The sequence below is a fragment of the Rhamphochromis sp. 'chilingali' genome (assembly GCF_963969265.1).
Source record: "Rhamphochromis sp. 'chilingali' genome assembly, chromosome: 12".
NCBI lineage: Eukaryota > Metazoa > Chordata > Actinopteri > Cichliformes > Cichlidae > Rhamphochromis > Rhamphochromis sp. 'chilingali'.
This window is the reverse complement of record NC_137939.1, coordinates 64,082-84,496: the sequence shown is the minus strand read 5'-3', so window position 1 is coordinate 84,496 and position 20,415 is coordinate 64,082. Positions and strand designations below refer to the sequence as shown.

The 20,415-nt window shown below is 41.7% G+C and overlaps 1 protein-coding gene and 1 long non-coding RNA gene across 3 annotated transcripts; both read left to right on the top strand.

Moving 5' to 3' along the window:
• Positions 1-12,037: 12,037 nt before the first annotated feature.
• LOC308407482 (uncharacterized protein) lies at positions 12,038-15,321 on the top strand. 2 transcript variants are annotated; one of them, XM_080899133.1, is made up of 7 exons: positions 12,038-12,162; positions 12,631-12,699; positions 12,815-12,925; positions 13,055-13,180; positions 14,241-14,382; positions 14,474-14,527; positions 14,608-15,321. In XM_080899133.1, the coding sequence occupies exons 2-7, from the start codon at positions 12,631-12,633 to the stop codon at positions 15,258-15,260; spliced, it is 1,155 nt and encodes a 384-aa protein (XP_080755259.1). In that variant the 5' UTR covers positions 12,038-12,162; the 3' UTR covers positions 15,261-15,321. The 2 variants fall into 2 exon arrangements, with proteins under 2 accessions (XP_080755259.1, XP_080755258.1); XM_080899132.1 differs by having other exon boundaries at positions 12,815-12,970.
• A 4,061-nt stretch (positions 15,322-19,382) lies between these two features.
• Positions 19,383-19,745, top strand: LOC308407852. The gene is made up of 3 exons (XR_013973734.1): positions 19,383-19,412; positions 19,504-19,623; positions 19,698-19,745. It is a non-coding gene; the product is annotated as an uncharacterized lncRNA (long non-coding RNA).
• The last annotated feature ends 670 nt before the right edge of the window (positions 19,746-20,415 follow it).

The window sequence follows — 20,415 nt, the reverse complement described above, 5'->3', positions numbered from 1 at the left end:
TATGTACTTGTAATGTGCTCAGATAATTTCAATAAGTGCTTACAGAAAGAAAATTAATGTAGCCTCTAACTGCAATTGATTTACATGGGACAAACAGACCAAGCACTATGGCTCATAATACAATTACACCTTACCTGTTTGGACTATATTTTTATATTTCATTTTTACTTGCTGCCAGGAACGTTTGGGGCCTGTTGGGTTGCACCTGCGCTCACATCACATCACAAAATAAAATGTATAAAATAACAAATAAAATAACATATGATAAAATAACATATGATAAAATAACATATGATAAAATAACGTGTTAAATGGGTGGAAATCCCTAGATCAATGTTTATATTAACACTCACGCATTGACTCTGTCGGCTATGTTTTGCCATGCATGCTCCCTGTCTTTTGCAGCTGAGGCTGTGTTACTTTTTTCCACGGAATTTGCATGTTTTCAGCATATGCTGCCATCAGGATTTCGGCCTCAAGCGCTGTAAAATACATTGACCGCGCCTTCTTTCCCTCCGTCTCCATGGTAACTCGCTTAATCTGTGCTCCGCTTATCAGGGCTTTATGTATCCTCGTGCGCGCGCTTCACTTGGGGTTAAAGCAACTCCGCGTTGATTGAACTACTTGTTATCAGCCTTTCTGAAACCGAATATTCCGAGTTGGACAGTTCGGGGTCACTCAACCGTGAGTGTCGTTTTTCACTCTGAGTTTTCCACTAAACCGGCTTCCTGGAACAGGGCCCAGGGCCCTGTTTCAGGAAGCCGGTTTAGTGGAAAAACTGAGTAAGTATACCCTGAGTTAACGAAAACTCTGGGTTTTCGGTTTCACAAAGCGAGTTCAGATGAAGCCTGAGTGAGTCACTATGACGACACACTCCGTGAAGCTAACCTGCCCCCTAGCAGGTTTACTACAACTAACCCTGACTGTCTCCGCCCCTTTGTCGGAAACCTGACAGTAGGAAGTGTCAGACATGGCGTGCCTCTTCCTTGAAGAGCCAGTAGATCGTGAAGCCCAAATTCTCCGCAGAGCTCTCCGCCGGGAGAGAGTGATCAGAGCGCGTTTGGACATTTTATCATTTCCTGATGATTTCCTGTGCGAACGTTACCGTTTCTCAGCACAATCTATAAGTTATTTGGATAACATCCTCAGGCCATATATTACGCATGTGACACATCGCGGACATCCTCTCAGTTCTGTACATATTATTTGTATTGCACTTCGGTTTTTTGCAAACGGGAGCTTTCTGTATAATATTGGTGACGCTGAGCACGTTTCCAAGGCTACCGTCTGTCGGGCAGTCAGGAATGTTACAGTTGCACTGAAACGTCTCCTGTACTCGTCTGTGGTGTTCCCCGGTCACAGACCCACAAGATTCATCAAAGAGGGATGCCACAAAATTGCAGGTATCAGGATGACCAAAACTTAATTTATGATGTGGTGATACTTGGACTACTACTTAAATTGCACATTTATTTTCAGGGTTCCCAGGCGTGGTTGGCTGTAGAGATGGCACTCACATTCCAATCATTGCTCCTTCAGTAAATGAAGGAGACTATGTGAACAGGAAGTCTTTCCACAGCATTAATGTACAGGTACATAGTTCCCTGTAGCATTTCAAACTAACAAATCATTTCATTATAGTAATGGATGCTAATTTGTGTTCTCTGCACTGTGAAGATCATATGTGATGCTGCCAACATTATCACAAATGTGGAAGCCAAGTGGCCAGGCTCTGTCCATGACTCACAAATATTCCGTGAATGTACACTGAGCACAAAATTTGGACATGGTGAGTTGAGAATACTTTAAAATATATAAAGACCAATTGCTTCAGGGACATTTGAACTGAAGTGTATCCTTCTGTCTTAGGAGAGTTCACTGGCTACTTGCTTGGTGATAGGGAGTATCCATGTTTACCCTATTTGCTTACCCCTTACTCTGACCCTGACCCGGGCCCACAGCAGCGATATAATCTGGCTAATTGCAGGACAAGAGCCAGAATTGAAATGACTGTCGGAATGCTTAAGGCCCGGTTCCAGTGCCTGCAAAGACTCAGGGTCACCCCAGAAAGGGCATGTGACATTATTGTGGCATGTGTGATTCTACACAACATTGCCACAATTAGAGGAGAACACTGTCCTTCTGAACCAAACATCAGCAGTGATCCAAACCATGAACATCCTGACCCTCCCACAGACATACAAGATGGAAGCGCAGTCAGAGACACCATATGTCACAATCATTTCTTTTGACCCATCACCTCAACATGTTGAAAGAAGAATAAACAGATTTTTTGTTCAACTGGCTTTATTGGTCGCCTGTATTTCCTGTACACAAAGTATTAAAAGATGTAAACCTCATAAAGTGTCTCTGTTGCTTCCTCCTCTGTAACAGCTGTCAATGTTTCTTCATTATTTTCCTGTAGTAAAGAAATAAACAACATTGCTGTTCTACTGTAAACTCATATAATCTGTGGAGTATTACTCACAACTGCATGTTGGTCTGGCTCAACAGGAGGCTGCACCAGATGCAGTACACCACCACCATCAACTGATAGAATATGAGGTTTATACAGGTCACTCATAACTTACAAGGGACCAAATGGCAATTAACAAACATACCAATCACCTTACACTTCATTGTCATTATGCTCTCAAAGACAACCAAGACTGAGGGAAGGCAAAATCAGTAGGAAAATAACTTCACTACAAAATAATCCATTATGGTAAAGAGTTTATCAAATGAATGAGCAGCACTGCAAAGGTGACTGTGAAGAAAGGATGTATGCGCATCATGTATTATTTTGAATTTACCCCCTATGTAGGCACTTGTGTCTTGCGGGGTTATTGGCTCAGAGGATGTCCCCGCAGAGATGCCTTCGGCCACAGGGCGCCCACTGTTTTGGCTGAGGGCCAACTGCTCAGCCTCTGTGAGTGGTGGTGGTGGAGGACCCCCACCTGTTTTTCGGACCTCTGCTTTTTTTCTGTTGGCTATAACGGGTCACATTTGAGCATACAGAGTAAGCAAATATGTACTTGTAATGTGCTCAGATAATTTCAATAAGTGCTTACAGAAAGAAAATTAATGTAGCCTCTAACTGCAATTGATTTACATGGGACAAACAGACCAAGCACTATGGCTCATAATACAATTACACCTTACCTGTTTGGACTATATTTTTATATTTCATTTTTACTTGCTGCCAGGAACGTTTGGGGCCTGTTGGGTTGCACCTGCGCTCACATCACATCACAAAATAAAATGTATAAAATAACAAATAAAATAACATATGATAAAATAACATATGATAAAATAACATATGATAAAATAACGTGTTAAATGGGTGGAAATCCCTAGATCAATGTTTATATTAACACTCACGCATTGACTCTGTCGGCTATGTTTTGCCATGCATGCTCCCTGTCTTTTGCAGCTGAGGCTGTGTTACTTTTTTCCACGGAATTTGCATGTTTTCAGCATATGCTGCCATCAGGATTTCGGCCTCAAGCGCTGTAAAATACATTGACCGCGCCTTCTTTCCCTCCGTCTCCATGGTGACTCGCTTAATCTGTGCTCCGCTTATCAGGGCTTTATGTATCCTCGTCCGCGCGCTTCACTTGGGGTTAAAGCAACTCCGCGTTGATTGAACTACTTGTTATCAGCCTTTCTGAAACCGAATATTCCGAGTTGGACAGTTCGGGGTTACTCAACCCTGCGTATCGTTTTTCACTCTGAGTTTTCTAAACCGGCTTCCTGAAACAGGGCCCAGGACTCGTACCTGCGCTCAGACTAGTGATGGTCCGCTTGAAGCTGAAGCTCCGGTGCATGTGTCAAAAAAATCAACACACTGCTTCGGAAGCACTGTGTCGAAGCTTGATTCGTTTGGCCAGAGTCACGTGATCAGCGATGTCCGAAGCTTCATTTAGAACCGAACTGCTTCGGTGTCTGATTCAATGGTTTATAAGGAAGCGAATCATTCGCGGGATTTGTGGAGTGTTTCGATGGTGACAGATAGCGAACCACTGATATTTCTACTGAGAGATTTGGAGCCAGCGAGGAATAGAGGAGGTTCTGTTGTGTGGGAGTATTTTGAGTTGATTTTTGTCAATCGGGTGGGTTTTCCAGCTTTGTGTTCTGGGCCCTGTTTCAGGAAGCCGGTTTGGAAAACTCAGAGTGAAAAACGACACTCACGGTTGAGTAACCCCGAACTGTCCAACTCGGAATATTCCGTTTCAGAAAGGCTGATAACAATTAGTTCAGTCAACGCGGAGTTGCTTTAACCCCAAGTGAAGCGCGCGGACGAGGATACATAAAGCCCTGATAAGCGGAGCACAGATTAAGCGAGTCACCATGGAGACGGAGGGAAAGAAGGCGCGGTCAATGTATTTCACAGCGCTTGAGGCCGAAATTCTGATGGCAGCATATGCCGATAACATGCAAATTCCGCGGAAAAAAGTAACACAGCCACAGCTGCAAAAGCATGCATGGCAAAACATAGCCGACAGAGTCAATGCGTGAGTGTTAATTTAAACATTGATCGAGGGATTTCCACCCATTTAACACGTTATTTTATTATATGTTATTAGTGTGAATGCTTGAAAAGCATTCACAGTATTGTTCTTCTAATCTTTATTTTATTTGTTATTTTATACATTTTATTTTGTGATGTGATGTGAGCGCAGGTGCAACCCAACAGGCCCCAAACGTGCCTGGCAGCAAGTAAAAATGAAATATAAAAATATAGTCCAAACAGGTAAGGTGTAATTGTATTATGAGCCATAGTGCTTGGTCTGTTTGTCCGATGTAAATCAATTGCAGTTAGAGGCTACATTAATTTTCTTTCTGTAAGCACTTATTGAAATTATCTGAGCACATTACAAGTACATATTTGCTTACTCTGTATGCTCAAATGTGACCCGTTATAGCCAACAGAAAAAAAGCGGAGGCCCGAAAAACAGGTGGGGGTCCTCCACCACCACCACTCACAGAGGCTGAGCAGTTGGCCCCTAAGCCAAAACAGTGGGCGCCCTGTGGCCGAAGGCATCTCTGCGGGGACATCCTCTGAGGCAATAACCCCGCAAGACACAAGTGCCTACATAGGGGGTAAATTCAAAATAATACATGATGTGCATACATCCTTTCTTCACAGTCACCTTTGCAGTGCGACACATTCATTTGATAAACTCTTTACCATAATGAATTATTTTGTAGTGAAGTTATTTTCCGACTGATTTTGCCTTCCCTCAGTCTTGGTTGTCTTTGAGAGCATAATGACAATGAAGTGTAAGGTGCTTGGTATGTTTGTTAATTGCCATTTGGTCCCTTGTAAGTTATAAGTGACCTGTATAAACCTCATATTCTATCAGTTGATGGTGATGGTGTACTGCATCTGGTGCAGCCTCCTGTTGAGCCAGACCAACATGCAGTTGTGAGTAATACTCCACAGATTATATGAGTTTACAGTAGAACAGCAATGTTGTTTATTTCTTTACTGCAGGAAAATAATGAAGAAACATTGACAGCTGTTACAGAGGAGGAAGCAACAGAGACACTTTATGAGGTTTACATCTTTTAATACTTTGTGTACAGGAAATACAGGCGACCAATAAAGCCAGTTGAACAAAAAATCTGTTTATTCTTCTTTCAACATGTTGAGGTGATGGGTCAAAAGAAATGATTGTGACATATGGTGTCTCTGACTGCACTTCCATCTTGTATGTCCGTGGGAGGGTCAGGATGTTCATGGTTTGGATCACTGCTGATGTCTGGTTCAGAAGGACAGTGTTCTCCTCTAATTGTGGCAATGTTGTGAAGAATCACACATGCCACAATAATGTCACATGCCCTTTCTGGGGTGACCCTGAGTCTTTGCAGGCACTGGAACCGGGCCTTAAGCATTCCGATAGTCATTTCAATTCTGGCTCTTGTCCTGCAATTAGCCAGATTATATCGCTGCTGTGGGCCCGGTTCAGGGTCAGAGTAAGGGGTAAGCAAATAGGGTAAACATGGATACCCCCTATCACCAAGCAAGTAGCCAGTGAACTCTCCTAAGACAGAAGGGTACACTTCAGTTCAAATGTCCCTGAAGCAATTGGTCTTTATATATTTTAAAGTATTCTCAACTCACCATGTCCAAATTTTGTGCTCAGTGTACATTCACGGAATATTTGTGAGTCATGGACAGAGCCTGGCCACTTGGCTTCCACATTTGTGATAATGTTGGCAGCATCACATATGATCTTCACAGTGCAGAGAACACAAATTAGCATCCATTACTATAATGAAATAATTTGTTAGTTTGACATGCTACAGGGAACTATGTACCTGTACATTAATGCTGTGGAAAGACTTCCTGTTCACATAGTCTCCTTCATTTACTAAAGGAGCAATGATTGGAATGTGAGTGCCATCTGTACAGCCAATCACGCCTGGGAACCCTGAAAATAAATGTGCAATTTAAGTAGTAGTCCAAGTATCACCACATCATAAATTAAGTTTTGTTCATCCTGATACCTGCAATTTTGTGGCATCCCTCTTTGATAAATCTTGTGGGTCTGTGACCGGGGAACACCACAGACGAGTACAGGAGACGTTTCAGTGCAACTGTAACATTCCTGACTGCCCGACAGACGGTAGCCTTGGAAACGTGCTCAGCGTCACCAATATTATACAGAAAGCTCCCGTTTTCAAGAAACCGAAGTGCAATACAAATAATATGCAATGAACTGAGAGCATGTCCGCGATGTGTCACATGCGTAATATATGGCCTGAGGATGTTATCCAAATAACTTATAGATTGTGCTGAGAAACGGTAACATTCGCACAGAAAATCATCAGGAAATGATAAAATGTCCAAACGCGCTCTGATCACTCTCTCCCGGCGGAGAGCTCTGCGGAGAATTTGGGCTTCACGATCTACTGGCTCTTCAAGGAAGTGGCACGCCATGTCTGACACTTCCTACTGTCAGGTTTCCGACAAAGGGGCGGAGACAGTCAGGGTTAGTTGTAGTAAACCTGCTAGGGGGCAGGTTAGCTTCACGGAGTGTGTCGTCATAGTGACTCACTCAGGCTGCAGCTGAACTCGCTTTGTGAAACCGAAAACCCAGAGTTTTCGTTAACTCAGGGTATACTTACTCAGTTTTTCCACTAAACCGGCTTCCTGAAACAGGGCCCTGGCCGTTTGCTTTTGTTTTGTGCGTGTTTATTATATCTGAAAACGGGAAAAAGGTAAAATGTCAAAAATCTGCTTCCATAATATAAATATCATTAAATAACTTTAGAAAAACTTCCACTTGACTCTTTACATGTAATGTTGTAAAAATATATATTTTATTGTTTAATTAATCTGAAAATGTTAGTCTGCCAAATGTGCAGCAATTGAATTTCTTTATTCTCTTTAGCTGATAGTTTGTGAGGCCCAGGTAGACTGTATAACTGCATCTCTACCAGTTTCTCTGCACTCCAGCGTCTTCTGTTCCATGTGAAGGGATGTTCCTTAAGGCAGGAGAAATTATCTCCACGAAAAGGAACAGGTTCGGCCATCGCACACTAGAACAAATTCTCTTTTTAAATAAAAATGAAAAAGGGTTACCGTCAATGCATCATGTTTTTAATTTGCAAGTTCATAAGCATTTTCCTTTTCCATTTCACAATCAATTCTACCCCCAGGTCAAAAATATGTCTGGGAAAATTTCCTTAATATAATATTATTTATAAATACACCCCTCCGGCGATTAATTGCATACCTGCATGGAGGCAAGACCTCACAGCAGAAGCATACTCCATAATGTGTTTTACATTATTATATGTATATATATGTAACGCGGTATTTTTCAATTATTGTATTTACCAACATCAAGAAGTCACAAGCAAAGAAAGACCACACCATGGTGCATGTTTAAACAAGGAGAGTTTACTGGTCAAAACTATTTATTAAACGAATAAAACACATTTTAACCACCAAAAAATACACGTTCAAAGCAACACAACGGAGGCCCAATATCAGACAGGATTCCACTCTGTAGTGTGGGCAATCATAATGAAGCGGTTGGTTTTATTTTGTGGATTCAAGCTGCTCTTCATATTTTTGGCCACCAGATGTCACCAGAGAGGACTGTGTTGAAAAGCTTCGAGTAGTGAACCGTTTTTCAATACAAGCTTCAGTGCTTCAGAAAGCTTCATTTGGCCATCACTAGCTCAGACGGTTCAAAATTTTTTTTACGTGCGCTCAGAATAGTGGCACAAAAATAACGCCATATATTTTGACCCCGAAAATGGCGCATCAGGCCAAAATCCTTTCCACGCCCACCCCGTGACATCACGCTCCAAAGCCCTATGGTAACTAATGTTATAAAAATGCTCCACCCCTAATGAGCATTTGAGCAGCCAATCAGAATCATCTAAGTCATGTGATCATGAGTACAGCAGCGGATTGTTTTAGTGATAGAAGCACCATGGAGGACGAATTTGAAGGTACCATCTCTCAGGTATGAAGCTAACTTTTACCTATTCGGAACCATGATAACAGGGTTCTTGCTGATCGGAGCTGGCTTGGCCCTGACTTATCGGAGAAATAAGAGAGCGGAACCAGCTGTTCAAACCCCCCCTAAGCTGACCGCTGGAATTGAAGCGATGGGACGAGGCGCGGCCTCCCACACCGAACGCAGCATGGTCAACACCTTGGAGACGCTTACAGCTGCCGTGAAGACTCAAACTAACACCATTGAGCGTATGATGGGATACATCAGAGAGGGGCCTGCTCACAATAACACCCTTGAGCGAAAGTTGGATAACATCGCAGAACGGCTCACTGCAGCTGTGAGGTCTCAGAATCAAAAGAATGACAACACCACGGAACAGAAGTTTGATACCATCATGGGGAGGCTCGCAACGATCCAACGGGAAATCGAGGCCCCAGTGTCAGAGTGCTAAATTCGCTGCTCGCTAAAGGAGAAATCAACAATATTCTACATTTGGACACCATGGCGCCAGCTGCTCAGGCCCAAGGCTGGAGCCTACCAAAACAACTCCCTGATAACGACTGTGTGATGACTGTTCTCCCCATCCCATGAAGGACACCTGGATCGGCTGGAGGACTGTTTACTTAGCCTGATAGGCCGAAGGACACTGTCTCAGCTGAACTCTGGACACGCACACACATACATTTACACTGATAAGCACGCACTCATCCCCCTCCCTTCCAAACGCCTTCGATGCTTTGTTCCTGCGGGGGAAGACAGCAGGTCTGTGTGCCGCGCTGAAATGATAGCATGGTGCAGGACGACTGCTGTGTTCCTTCGGATTGCCCCACCACCACCCTATCCATCCCCTGTGGCTTGTCACGTGCTCTGATGTTGTGATGTGGACATTAATGTGCATTTGCTATGTGCAGAGGTGTTTTTTTTCTGTTCTCAAACTGATCTCCCTGTTGGAGCTCAGCCTGGGGGGAGTTATTTTTTTTCTCCTTATCTTTCCTCATGTGGTGCATTTTCCATTGTTATACCTCTCTGACCTGTCTTCCCCATGTGATGTTTTGTGTAATGTATGTATGGTCGGAGGGTAAGATGGCGCCGCCATTGCGTGCAATAGGTCGGCAGCCTTATGAAATTTCCCCTTGTGGGACTAATAAAGGTATATCAAATCAAATCAAATATATCAAATCAAACTTTCAAAAGTTAGATGAATACAAACAGGTATCTTGTCGGGTTTTTTTTTCGTTTGTTTGTTTTTGTGTTTTTGGTATGGTTTTTTTTTTAACCCTGTCCTGTCTGGCTGTTTTTGTGGCACAAATGTAACGGTGTAGAGAAAGAGTTGAGCGCGCACGGGCAGAAATATTGAGAGTGCCAGCAACACGTTGTTAGCGAGGGCAAATGCAAAAACCGAGCGAGAGGAGCTGCTGTTGTGTGTGTGTTTGTATGGAAAATAGCAAACACTGAAATACATGTTTTGCACGCATGAATGAATTTTGTTCACTAAAATTCAGCTTTTCTTCGCTCAAAATAAATTTCTCCTCAAAATGCAACACTTGTACCTGCAAACTTTTTTTTATGTGCTCTCAATTTTTACGTGCGCTCAGAATAGTGGCACAAAAATAACGCCATACCAGGCTGTGTCCCAATTCAGGGTCTGCACGCTTGAGTACGGTGCGTACTATAAGTACGAGAAGTGCGGAAGTGAGAGGCTTGTGAAATGGGACGGTCTAGCCTTCGTCGTGCTGTTCAGGTTGCCTAACAACCATGATACTAACCGCGAGAAACGTTTCATACAGCTTTGTTTGACAGAAATGAAGGAGAAAAAATGTTTTGTTGGTCATTTATTTTTGTCATGACATCACTTTGATTAGTTGAGTATCTGAGGCTGAGACCAGAGGACTGTAAAACATGATTGTTGGGCTTCATTTCTGTACTGAACAGTCATTTTAAGATTAGTTAGTAAATAACAATTAGCTAATGTTGTTCACGAGACTAAAATCATCTCACTGTGGTAATGTAAATATAATATGGCCAATAATATATGTATTGTCAGATTATTATGATATATATATTTATATACATATTACAGCAGTGAGCTTGAACTCTGGGTCAAAGATTCAAGTTGCAGTTATTTATATTTCCTATCACCTTAAATCTTCACTCAAAGACAAGTATCTTTGACAGTATTATACATAAGAGACAAATATTGTTCGTTTAATATGTTGGCATTATTACATTTGGCTCAATGCTTACTTTTATGTGTAAAAAGAAAATGTACGAGCTGTGATAACTGTTTCTGATAGAATGAAGAGTAGACTGATATATGAAATATTCCTTTATTGGGTGAGAAACTCAGACCATGTCATAACTGCTTTAAGTCATACAGAATAGATATCAGAGCCTTAAACAGGCTGACTTCTGCTAAATGGGTCAAACTGGGCAGAAAGTATACAAACACAGAACATCCTTAAAGGATATGATGTAACACTATAGATCAACTTACCTCAGAATATATAAAGCATATAAACAATTACAGCAAAATGATGCAACAAACACTACTAATCCAAAATACTCAAAGCTTCATAGAACTGAAACAAACATCTATTTTTAGGTCCATTCTGCTGCTGATACATACTTTAGGTTTCTGAATATTAAACGTGTTGCTGCCTTTCATAGTGTTTAACTTGAAGGCCCTGAGTACTTTCTCCCACAAATTATTATAAAATTATTTAAACATTACTAATAAGACTGATTCAGGACAGACGGTTAGTTATTGTAAACTTTTCTAGCAGTCAACCACAAACAGGGAACAGGCTGTCTATTCTCTCCATCTGTCAGCTGCTGCTGGCTCTTCCTCCTCCTCCTCTACAAGTGTAACTTAAAAATACATGTTCAGACTTTTATTACACAATCAGAGAGAGAGAGTGCAGGACAGACAGACAGGTGACAGTCTCAGGTGTATACACTGCTACAAAACAGCACCAGAGAAGGAGGATTTAGTGTTTGTGTTATTACGAGTGCTGAACAAGAAGAGTTCCCAGATGGTACAGTGGACACATGTGTGACTCCTGTGATTAAAGCATCTTTCTTTCAGCTTAACGAGTGAACCGTCAGCTCGTTCAAACACACGTTAAAGTCCGTTTGGCTCGACACCACCGAACAGAGGCAGCAATATAACATAGCTAACATTAACAGTGCAGTGAATCCTGCTTGTGCCGTGATATTCAGGACTGCAAACCGAGCAGCATCACTGACTTTCAGCTTGTTGTGTTTGTGGATATACGACTGATTTTAATTATCTATCAAATCATCACATTCCCTGTAAGATTAAGGTCAACTATATATATTTAGAAGTAGAGGCTTTAAAACCAAGTTAACGCTGAAAGTACAAACATCACTAATGTCACACAACTTTGCCGACATGTGGCCAACAGTAATGTTTTAATGTTCTTCATTATTAAACATTCGCACATAAATAAGTGACATAATATTCAGTACTTACTTTTGACAGTTTACTCTTCGGCTGCTGCCTTCTGCCGTATTTTGCGGCAAAATTATCCACACCCACCGCCGCGCTATGAATTGTGGGATATATGGGACCACGAAGCGTGCACCGGACCACGCTTGATATTTGGGGAAATCGACGGCGCATTTGAAGTACACTTCGAGTTGGGACAGTCGTCACGTGGCGGTGACGTAATCGCACTCAAAATGCGTACTTCAAGCGTGCGGTCTCTGAATTGGGACACATCCCCAGTCTCCATTTCAACTTGTGTTGAAAGTACGGACTTCAAATGATATTTTCTTAATTGTGTTAATAGGCCACGTAAAACCAGAGTTATGATTCGAAACAGTACAAACGGTGTTTTCTGAGGACAGCGCTACCAAACACTCTCCGTTGGCGACCAAAATTTTAAAAACAAAATTGAAAAAAAAAAAAAAGGATGCATGTCTGCCATTACCTGCCAAAACCGGAAGTAACATAATATTTCGTGGGAAACGTAGTTTTTCCCCTCGGGGCCTTTATAAACCTATACTGGTGGTTTTCAGTTATGTCTGACATATGTCTGTGCAGTTTCTGGGATGCTTAGACCTCAAAATGCACTGTTGGAAATTATTTTATTTTCTATGTTTTGTTTTGTTACTTTTCTAAAAACAGATGGTGATCTTTTCTAAAAGCGATAGGACAGGTGTGGAGGAGAGTGAAGCAAGAGAATGGGTTCCTAAGGTGGGCAAGAAAAATCCAGCTAAGTTTCTTCTCCTGTAGTTAACGATGTAAATATGTTGTTTTCACACATCCATGGAAGTTGAGCGAAATAAATATGTTTCTGCTCTAATAACAGTCTGTGAGCTCATCTGAAGATGATGGGACAGATGACTGGAAACCCACACAGGATGAATCTGAAGGCTATTCAGAAGAGGAGGAAGAACAAGAACGTAAAAGGATTCCTAAGGTAGCCATGAAAAACAAAACTGGGTGTCCTGTGCCACAAAGAGATGTGAAATTCATCCTCAGTTTCAGTGCTTCCACAATCTATCTATCAAAAATGAGCCAAACATATTGTTGTCTTCTCTTAAAACAGATGGTGGCAGCATCTGAAGAGGATGGGACACATGATAGCAGACCCACACAGGATGAATCTAAAGATGATTCAAAGGATGAAGCAGAACATTTGGGACAAATGATTCACAAAGTGGCCACGGAAAAGGTCAAAATTGTCCTCTGTTTCAATGCATTCAACAAAATATGTCTTTGTATTCTTTGACGTCAGATGGTCAGCTCATATGAAATATGCAAGGAGTAAAGGTATTGAAGGTACATGAGTTTAAATACCTGGAGTCAAGCATCCAAAGCAACAAGCAGTGCAAAAGGCCAGGCAGGGGATGGCAGGGCTCAAGATGCTAAGATTTTGTTTGGGAGTGACCAGAATGGAGAAGATTAGAAATGAGTGCATCAGAGAGACAGCTCATGTTGAGCGGTTTGGAGACAAAGTTAGAGAGGCAAAGCTGACATGATTTGGACATATGTAGAAGAGGCATAGTGAATATATTGTTCCATATGGAGCTGCCAGGCAGGAGAGAAAGAGCAAGCCCTTAGAAGAAGTTCAAGGATATAGTGATGGAGGATATAGATAGGGTTGGTATGAACGAGGAGGCGGCTATGGATAGAATAAGATGGAGGCAGATGATCCACTGTAGTGACCTCTAAAGGGAGGAGCCAGAAGAAGAAAAAGAACTCAGCTTATTCGAAGAGGATGGAACATGATGGGAAACCTCCACCAGATAAATTCAAAGACAATTCAGAAAAGATGTGTTTGAGGAAGAGGTGAGTTAGCTCCAGTCCATTTTTAGTGAGGTCATGAGGAGGAGTAGAAAGCTGCAGTAAATCTAATGATCGTGCTGGTGTATGTATAATACCAGCAGTGAGTTCTGAGGACTTGGACGGTCCAAAAACTATTTGCTAACAAATCAGCACAGGCATTTATAGTGGTGCACTATTACAAAATGCTTTTACTCACAAATAGGGGGCTAAAGTTCATTCCTTGCAGTTTGATTTGTTTCTAAAACCATAAATACCAACATGAAACTGGTTTATAATTTTTTTTCTTCTTCTTGCATTTCTGTGTGTTATATGTACAGGACAGGGAAACGGCGATGAGCTCATTACGATTACAACACCAAATTCCAGTTGTTACATAACAAATCTGAACATTACATCTAGATGAGCTAAAGTAACCTTGTTTTTCTTTGTCAATCATCATTTTTCAGATGCAGCAGGCCTATGTAAGCCAAGACAAAGCAATGACTGTGAATAAGAGTTCAGAAAAAAGGGTGATTCACCAAACCAGATGCTTGAAGAGGCTCACTTTTCATCAGTCAACTCTCTTTGAAGACACGATACCAAGATCTGGTAACTGGAAACCAGCAGCTGTAGTAAAAATACACAAGTTCAAAGAACTTTAAGGTGAAGTGGTATTTATTTATTTCTCATATGGTCTTAGATAACAACAAGAAAGACCAAAGTGAAATGTCATCTGCAGCAATAATAACCTCAGGTAAATATTAACATTATATTGCACAATATGAACAATGTTAAGTTAATCAGTAAGTAAATGATTATTTTCTTAAAATAAAGAACAACTGGAGGAGAAAGAGAGACAAGAAGAGTCTCTGGAGAAGATGAAGAGTGAAGACAAAGTAGGAGAGAGAAAAGAAAAAGTACAGCAGGAGCCTCTGGAGAAGATGAGCGGCAAAAAGAAAAGGAAGGAAGAAAAGATACAGGCAGAGCCTCTGGAGAAGATGAGCAGCAAAAGGAAAAGGAAGGAAGAAAAGATACAGGCAGAGCCTCTGGAGAAGATGAGCGGCAAAAGGAAAAGGAAGGAAGAAAAGATACAGGCAGAGCCTCTGGAGAAGATGAAGAGTGAAGACAAAGTAGGAAAGAGAAAAGAAAAAGTACAACAGGAGCCTCTGGAGAAGATGAGGAGCAAAAGGCAAAGGAAGGAAGAAAAGATACAGGCAGAGCCTCTGGAGAAGATGAAGAGTGAAGCCAAAGTAGGAAAGAGAAAAGAAAAAGTGCAGCAGGAACCTCTGGAGAAGATGAAGAGTGAAGCCAAAGTAAGAGAGAGAAAAGAAAAAGTACAGCAGGAGCCTCTGGAGAAGATGAAGAGTGAAGCCAAAGTAAGAGAGAGAAAAGAAAAAGTACAGCAGGAGCCTCTGGAGATGATGAAGAGTGAAGGGGGAAAAAGGACTCTGAAAATAAGGTGCAATTTATTCCATTGCTCCCAGTAAGCCCAAGAAATGCCTTATTTGAGGGCTTTTGCATTGTATTTGTTTTTGAAGATCCCACTTTTTTATTACATAAAAGAGTTGTTAATAAAAAGTGATCATCTAATACTGTGTCCAATGAGTTACTGTCACGTTTATTTTCTGGAATCACTGGTGCTCTCTAGGGCTGCCACGATTAGTCGACTAGTCACGATTACGTCGACTATCAAAATCGTCGACGACTGATTTAATAGTCGACGCATCGTTTGAAGCTTTGTAAGATCCCAAAAGACGCAGGAATAAGTAGTAGGATTTAAGAGTGTAATAACGGACTGAAACAGAAGATGGCAGCACTGCATGTACAAGGAGGCCAGCTGCCGTTAAACCCCGAAGAAGAAGAAGCTGTGTCCCAGAATTCATAGTGCAGCCCAGCTCAGTTTCCAACAATGGCGGCAGCTAGTTAGTTTTAATGTTACTCTTATTATTCTTTCTGGGTCACAAAACAAACGTTTAACATATTTTCAGGCGAGAATGTAGCTGTGTAAACCTCAAATATCTGCTCAGTTTATCAAGACACCACATATTTTCAAAAGCGCTCCGACATTTTCAGAGACGTCTGTTACCCACTAGCTCGTTAGCTAGCCGGGGGCTAGGCTCACTAGAGCCGTGAGAACACCGGACTCCCGGCAAATCGTTTTCAAACCACCGCCGTCTTTCGCTCCTCAGGTTAAACGTGATATATAAGTCACTTAGATAACTTAAAAATGTTATTGTTTGGCTTTTTTCAGTATTTTAGTTGTTCCTGAGTAAATCGGTTTGGCTGAGATTAAAGTTAAAGTTTTTACACAGCTGAAAAAACGTCAAGCAGACAGCTGATTATCAGAAGTGTGAGATGCTCGAGAATATACTCCGGTGTCCTGTTATATTTTAGATAGCAAGGAGTTTATTAAACTCCACCGAAACAATCTGCAAATTTCATTAAAATTTAACAAACTATCATCTTGTCTTTATTTTTAGTTAGCACAGACCTTACACACTTAAAGCTGTAAGCTAATGATAGTTATATAAGAGCAGATGCTGCTGGTGCAATAAGCTGTACGTTTTACGTCCAATGGATGATGATCTGATTAGTCGACTAATCGCAAAAATAATCGGTGACTAGTCGACTATCAAAATAATCGTTTGTGGCAGCCCTAGTGCTCTCAGACTTGACATTATATAATTCCACCATATGTGAGATCAGTCAAATTAAGAAAGGAGACATGCTTCTTGAAGAAGTAAAAGTCAAAGCTTAAGATATAATGTCAGTATGTAAATGTTGAAGTTTTGGGGTATGTTGTACTATACAGTCAAACCATTTGATGCCATTTGGTCCTATATCTACACAAGTTTCAGTTGTAAAATCATAAGGCTAATAAGTTCACATAAACTTCATAACTTAATCAGAATGTACATAGAGGTCCTACCACTGGGGGAAAGACCAAGCACCACAATCTACCACATTTTTGGAACCACTTGCTCTCATCCACATAGGGAGCCGCATTGAACTTGTTAATCTAATAAAAGAAAAAGTGACCTCAATTTTGCAGCGGTTTGCAGATTTGTTCTCCCCCCTGCCCGACTTTAAATGGTAAATGGCCTGCATTTGTATAGCGCTTTTCTAGTCCTTAAGGACCCCAAAGTGCTTTACACTACATTCAGTCATTCACCCATTCACACACTGGCGATAGCAAGCTACATTGTAGCCACAGCTGCCCTGGGGCGCACTGACAGAAGCGAGGCTGCCGGCCACAGGCGCCACCGGGCCCTCTGACCACCACCAGTAGGCAAACATGGGGTTAGTATCTTGCCCAAGGATATTTGGCATGCAGCCAGGAGGCAGCCTGGGATCGAACCACCGACCTTCTGATTAGTGGTTGACCTGCTCTGCCACCTGAGCTACAGCCACCCCAGAAACTTACTTTGCTTATAGAGCGCTATTTTGAAACACAGCCTGGGGTGATAATGCACTCATAGCCTGACTCGAGCACAACAGGCAAATTGTTCAGAAGAAAATGGGCAAAATGTTGAAACTGGGAGTGATAGAAGAGTAACACATTGTGTAGTGTTTCCTCACTTGTAGGGAACAAAGATGCGTCTATGGAACGCCAGGACTGCCATAATGAATTAATTAAATACACCATTAAATAATTAATTAAATATGGCAATAATTAATTAAAATCAGAAATAATTAATTACATAAATATTTACGACACATGTAATTAATTAATTATTGACACATTTAATTAATTATTTATTTATTTCACATGGGTTTTTCTCCACATCACTCGCTGCTTCACCATCTGTAGCTGTAGCGCCACCGTCACCTCATCCGCCTGCAGTCACCCTTCTGCCATCTTCTTCACCGGCTGCTATGTCGCCACCCGGACCTGCCCTGCGCGAGCAGGAGCTCGGGGAGCCGGAGGAGCCCACGAGGCAGCCGAGGAGCAGGAGCACCTCATCGAGCAGGAGCCGGAGCTGGAGCTCAGTGGGCAGGAGCTCGGAGAGCGGGAGAAGCCCGCGCCGCCAGCTGCGCAGCTCAGCGAGCCGGAGCAGCTCAGCGAGCCACCAGCTGAGGAGCCAGCGCCGCTGCAGCTCAGTGAGCCGGAGCAGTGTGTTTGTGTAGATGAAACTACAGGGTTATTTGCTGTGCAGAGAACTGGCCATGGGTTCTCTGTGCCAGTTCACGTTCAGAGGAAAACATGGGGGATGTCTCACAATATCAGATGTGAGCTGGAGGAATGTCAGCAATACCAGTTGCTGGCCCAGCGGAGCGGACTAGGCTTCATGCGAGCGCCTTCGCTCACTAGATTACTGTCGAGAAACTGTAAAGGAGGTTTTTCTTCAAGAGCACATCGTGATGGAAATGGTGGACCTTAAATTTTTTGGAGAGGCCAAAGCTGCTACATGCATAAAGAGACAGAAAGCTGCCCAGATGGCATATGCTCCACTTTGTGTGAGGGTGGATTTTGGTGGATCCTCAACACAGATCTGTTTGTCTGTATTTGAGCCGGAAATACACAGTTTCTGCCGTCTTGGCAGAATATTTGTGACTTACAATGCTCTGAGGAACACCTGGCATTGTGCTTGTGCAAAGCCATGAATATCATGTCCTCATAAAAACATAGCTAAATGGCATCTTTTCCAGACACAGAGAGACATCTTCAAATCAACTGTACCACTATCATCAGGCACCCCATCACAGATGACTCAGGAGAGTTCTTCCTTTGAGGACAATGCCGCAGAATTCAACTTGTCCCAGAGCTGAAAGGCTGGCTGAACAGTCAAGTTGTTGAACAGTTCTTTGCAAACATGAGGAAAAGCAATTACTTTTTAAGTAATATGAGTCCATCCACACATGTGTTTTTGATGAGAAATATAACTCATCATTATAACACTGTCACCAACAAGAAACTTCTGGAGAGGCAGCTACGACATGGTCGACTTGGAAAGATCAATATCTCATTGTCAGCACTGGGTCAAGCTGTTGTAGGTAAGTATATGCATTGTCTTATGACCAGAACGCTACCACACAAATACAAATCTTTTTTACACACACACAAATTCTTTTTACACATACAAAACTGATTTACAAGTACAAAATATTTATGACCACATTTTGAGCCCATAGATTTGTTCCTATCTGTGTGTGTATATTCTTTTCTTTGTGTACCTAGCCCCAAAGGTGTGCAATAAACCCAGAGAAACCACAGAAACACTGTTGAACCCAGCACCTTCAATGTCTGGTGACACTGGTAAAATTTCTTATTTTGAATAGTGATTGTCATATATAGGTGAAATAATAATCTTGCATTCATTATCTTGTTGTAGTTGAGGGCTCATAAACGAATTTGTTACATGCTGTTTCAAATGAATTTCCTTCTATAAATAGTGCTCATTTTTCTTGCATTTGTATGCATTTAATATGCATTCTATGTAATGTTTTGTCTGAAACCTGTTAAAAGCCCTATAGGACCTCAGGAAAGAGTTGACAATAAGAAAGCCAATAGAAGGTCAACAGATGCAACTTTTCCTGACCTGGGTGGACCACCGTGCGAAGCTCTGACAAAGCCTGAGAACATTTTGGCCAGCCGTTCATCGTGGTGTTTTGTACCGCACCCTGGCCAACAACAGCTTGTATGTTAAAGTTTTCAGATGTCGCAAAGTGCAACTTTTAGTGCTTTTCTGATTTTGTCATCCATAGTCTATGACAACTCTGTTTTTTTAGCTCAACTATGTTCTGGACATCAGCAGACCCAAAGATGAGCTGATTGTTGAAACGTCTTCTGGATGCCTCACGCGGGCAGATTTTTGGACACTGGGTTTAAACAAACAAATGGAATCGACTGTAAGTATTTTGTTTCTACGAATATGAAATAATAAAGTGTACATTCATTGTTATCATGATTTTTTCTGTTTCAGATTGGAAATGGCTGTTTTGAGCTTATCACTAAAATTGTTCAGTCAAAGGTACTGTATGTTGTAGATGATGATTGTCAAGCTTTAATTTAAAGAGTTGTTGTTTTAAATGTGTTGTTTTTACATTCTAGGGCAGGGGTCACTAACAGGCGGACCGGGATCCGAGTCCGGACCCAGTCGCCATCCTACATGGACCCGGACCTATAGTTAACAAAATATTAAATTATCAAATCAAATCACTTTTATTGTCACATCACATGTGCAGGCACACTGGCACAGCACATGCGAGTGAAATTCTTGTGTGCGAGCCCCACAAGCAACAGAGATGTGCAAAACACAACGACACAAACGAGCAAAATACAAGAATGGCCAACCTGAAACTAATAAATATATGTACAATATATAATAGTGTATGCATTTCTGGATGTGTATACTAAATGTTTTCCTACGTGTGTGTGTGTGTGTGTGTGTGTGTGTGTGTGTGTGTGTGTATACACATTTTTACAAATTAAATAGTAAAAAATAATAAAATAAAATATAAAAATATACAGAGTTGAATATGTGCAAAACAGTGGCATTACTGTACAGTATGTAGTGCATAATGTTGAAGTTCCAGTAGTGAAGCTGAGGTGTCTATGAAGTGTTCAGCAGTCTGATGGCCTGATGGAAGAAGCTGTCTCTCAGTCTGCTGGTACGGGACCGGATGCTGCAGAACCTCCTT

Bases quoted from the DNA above. Each gene is read 5' to 3' on its own strand.
- LOC308407482 (XM_080899132.1), top strand. From the start codon at position 12,631: ATGGTGATCTTTTCTAAAAGCGATAGGACAGGTGTGGAGGAGAGTGAA. The intron at 12,971-13,054 runs GTGAAATTCATC...CTCTTAAAACAG, and splicing joins GTCCTGTGCCACAAAGAGAT to ATGGTGGCAGCATCTGAAGA. The intron at 14,528-14,607 runs GTAAATATTAAC...CTTAAAATAAAG, and splicing joins TGCAGCAATAATAACCTCAG to AACAACTGGAGGAGAAAGAG.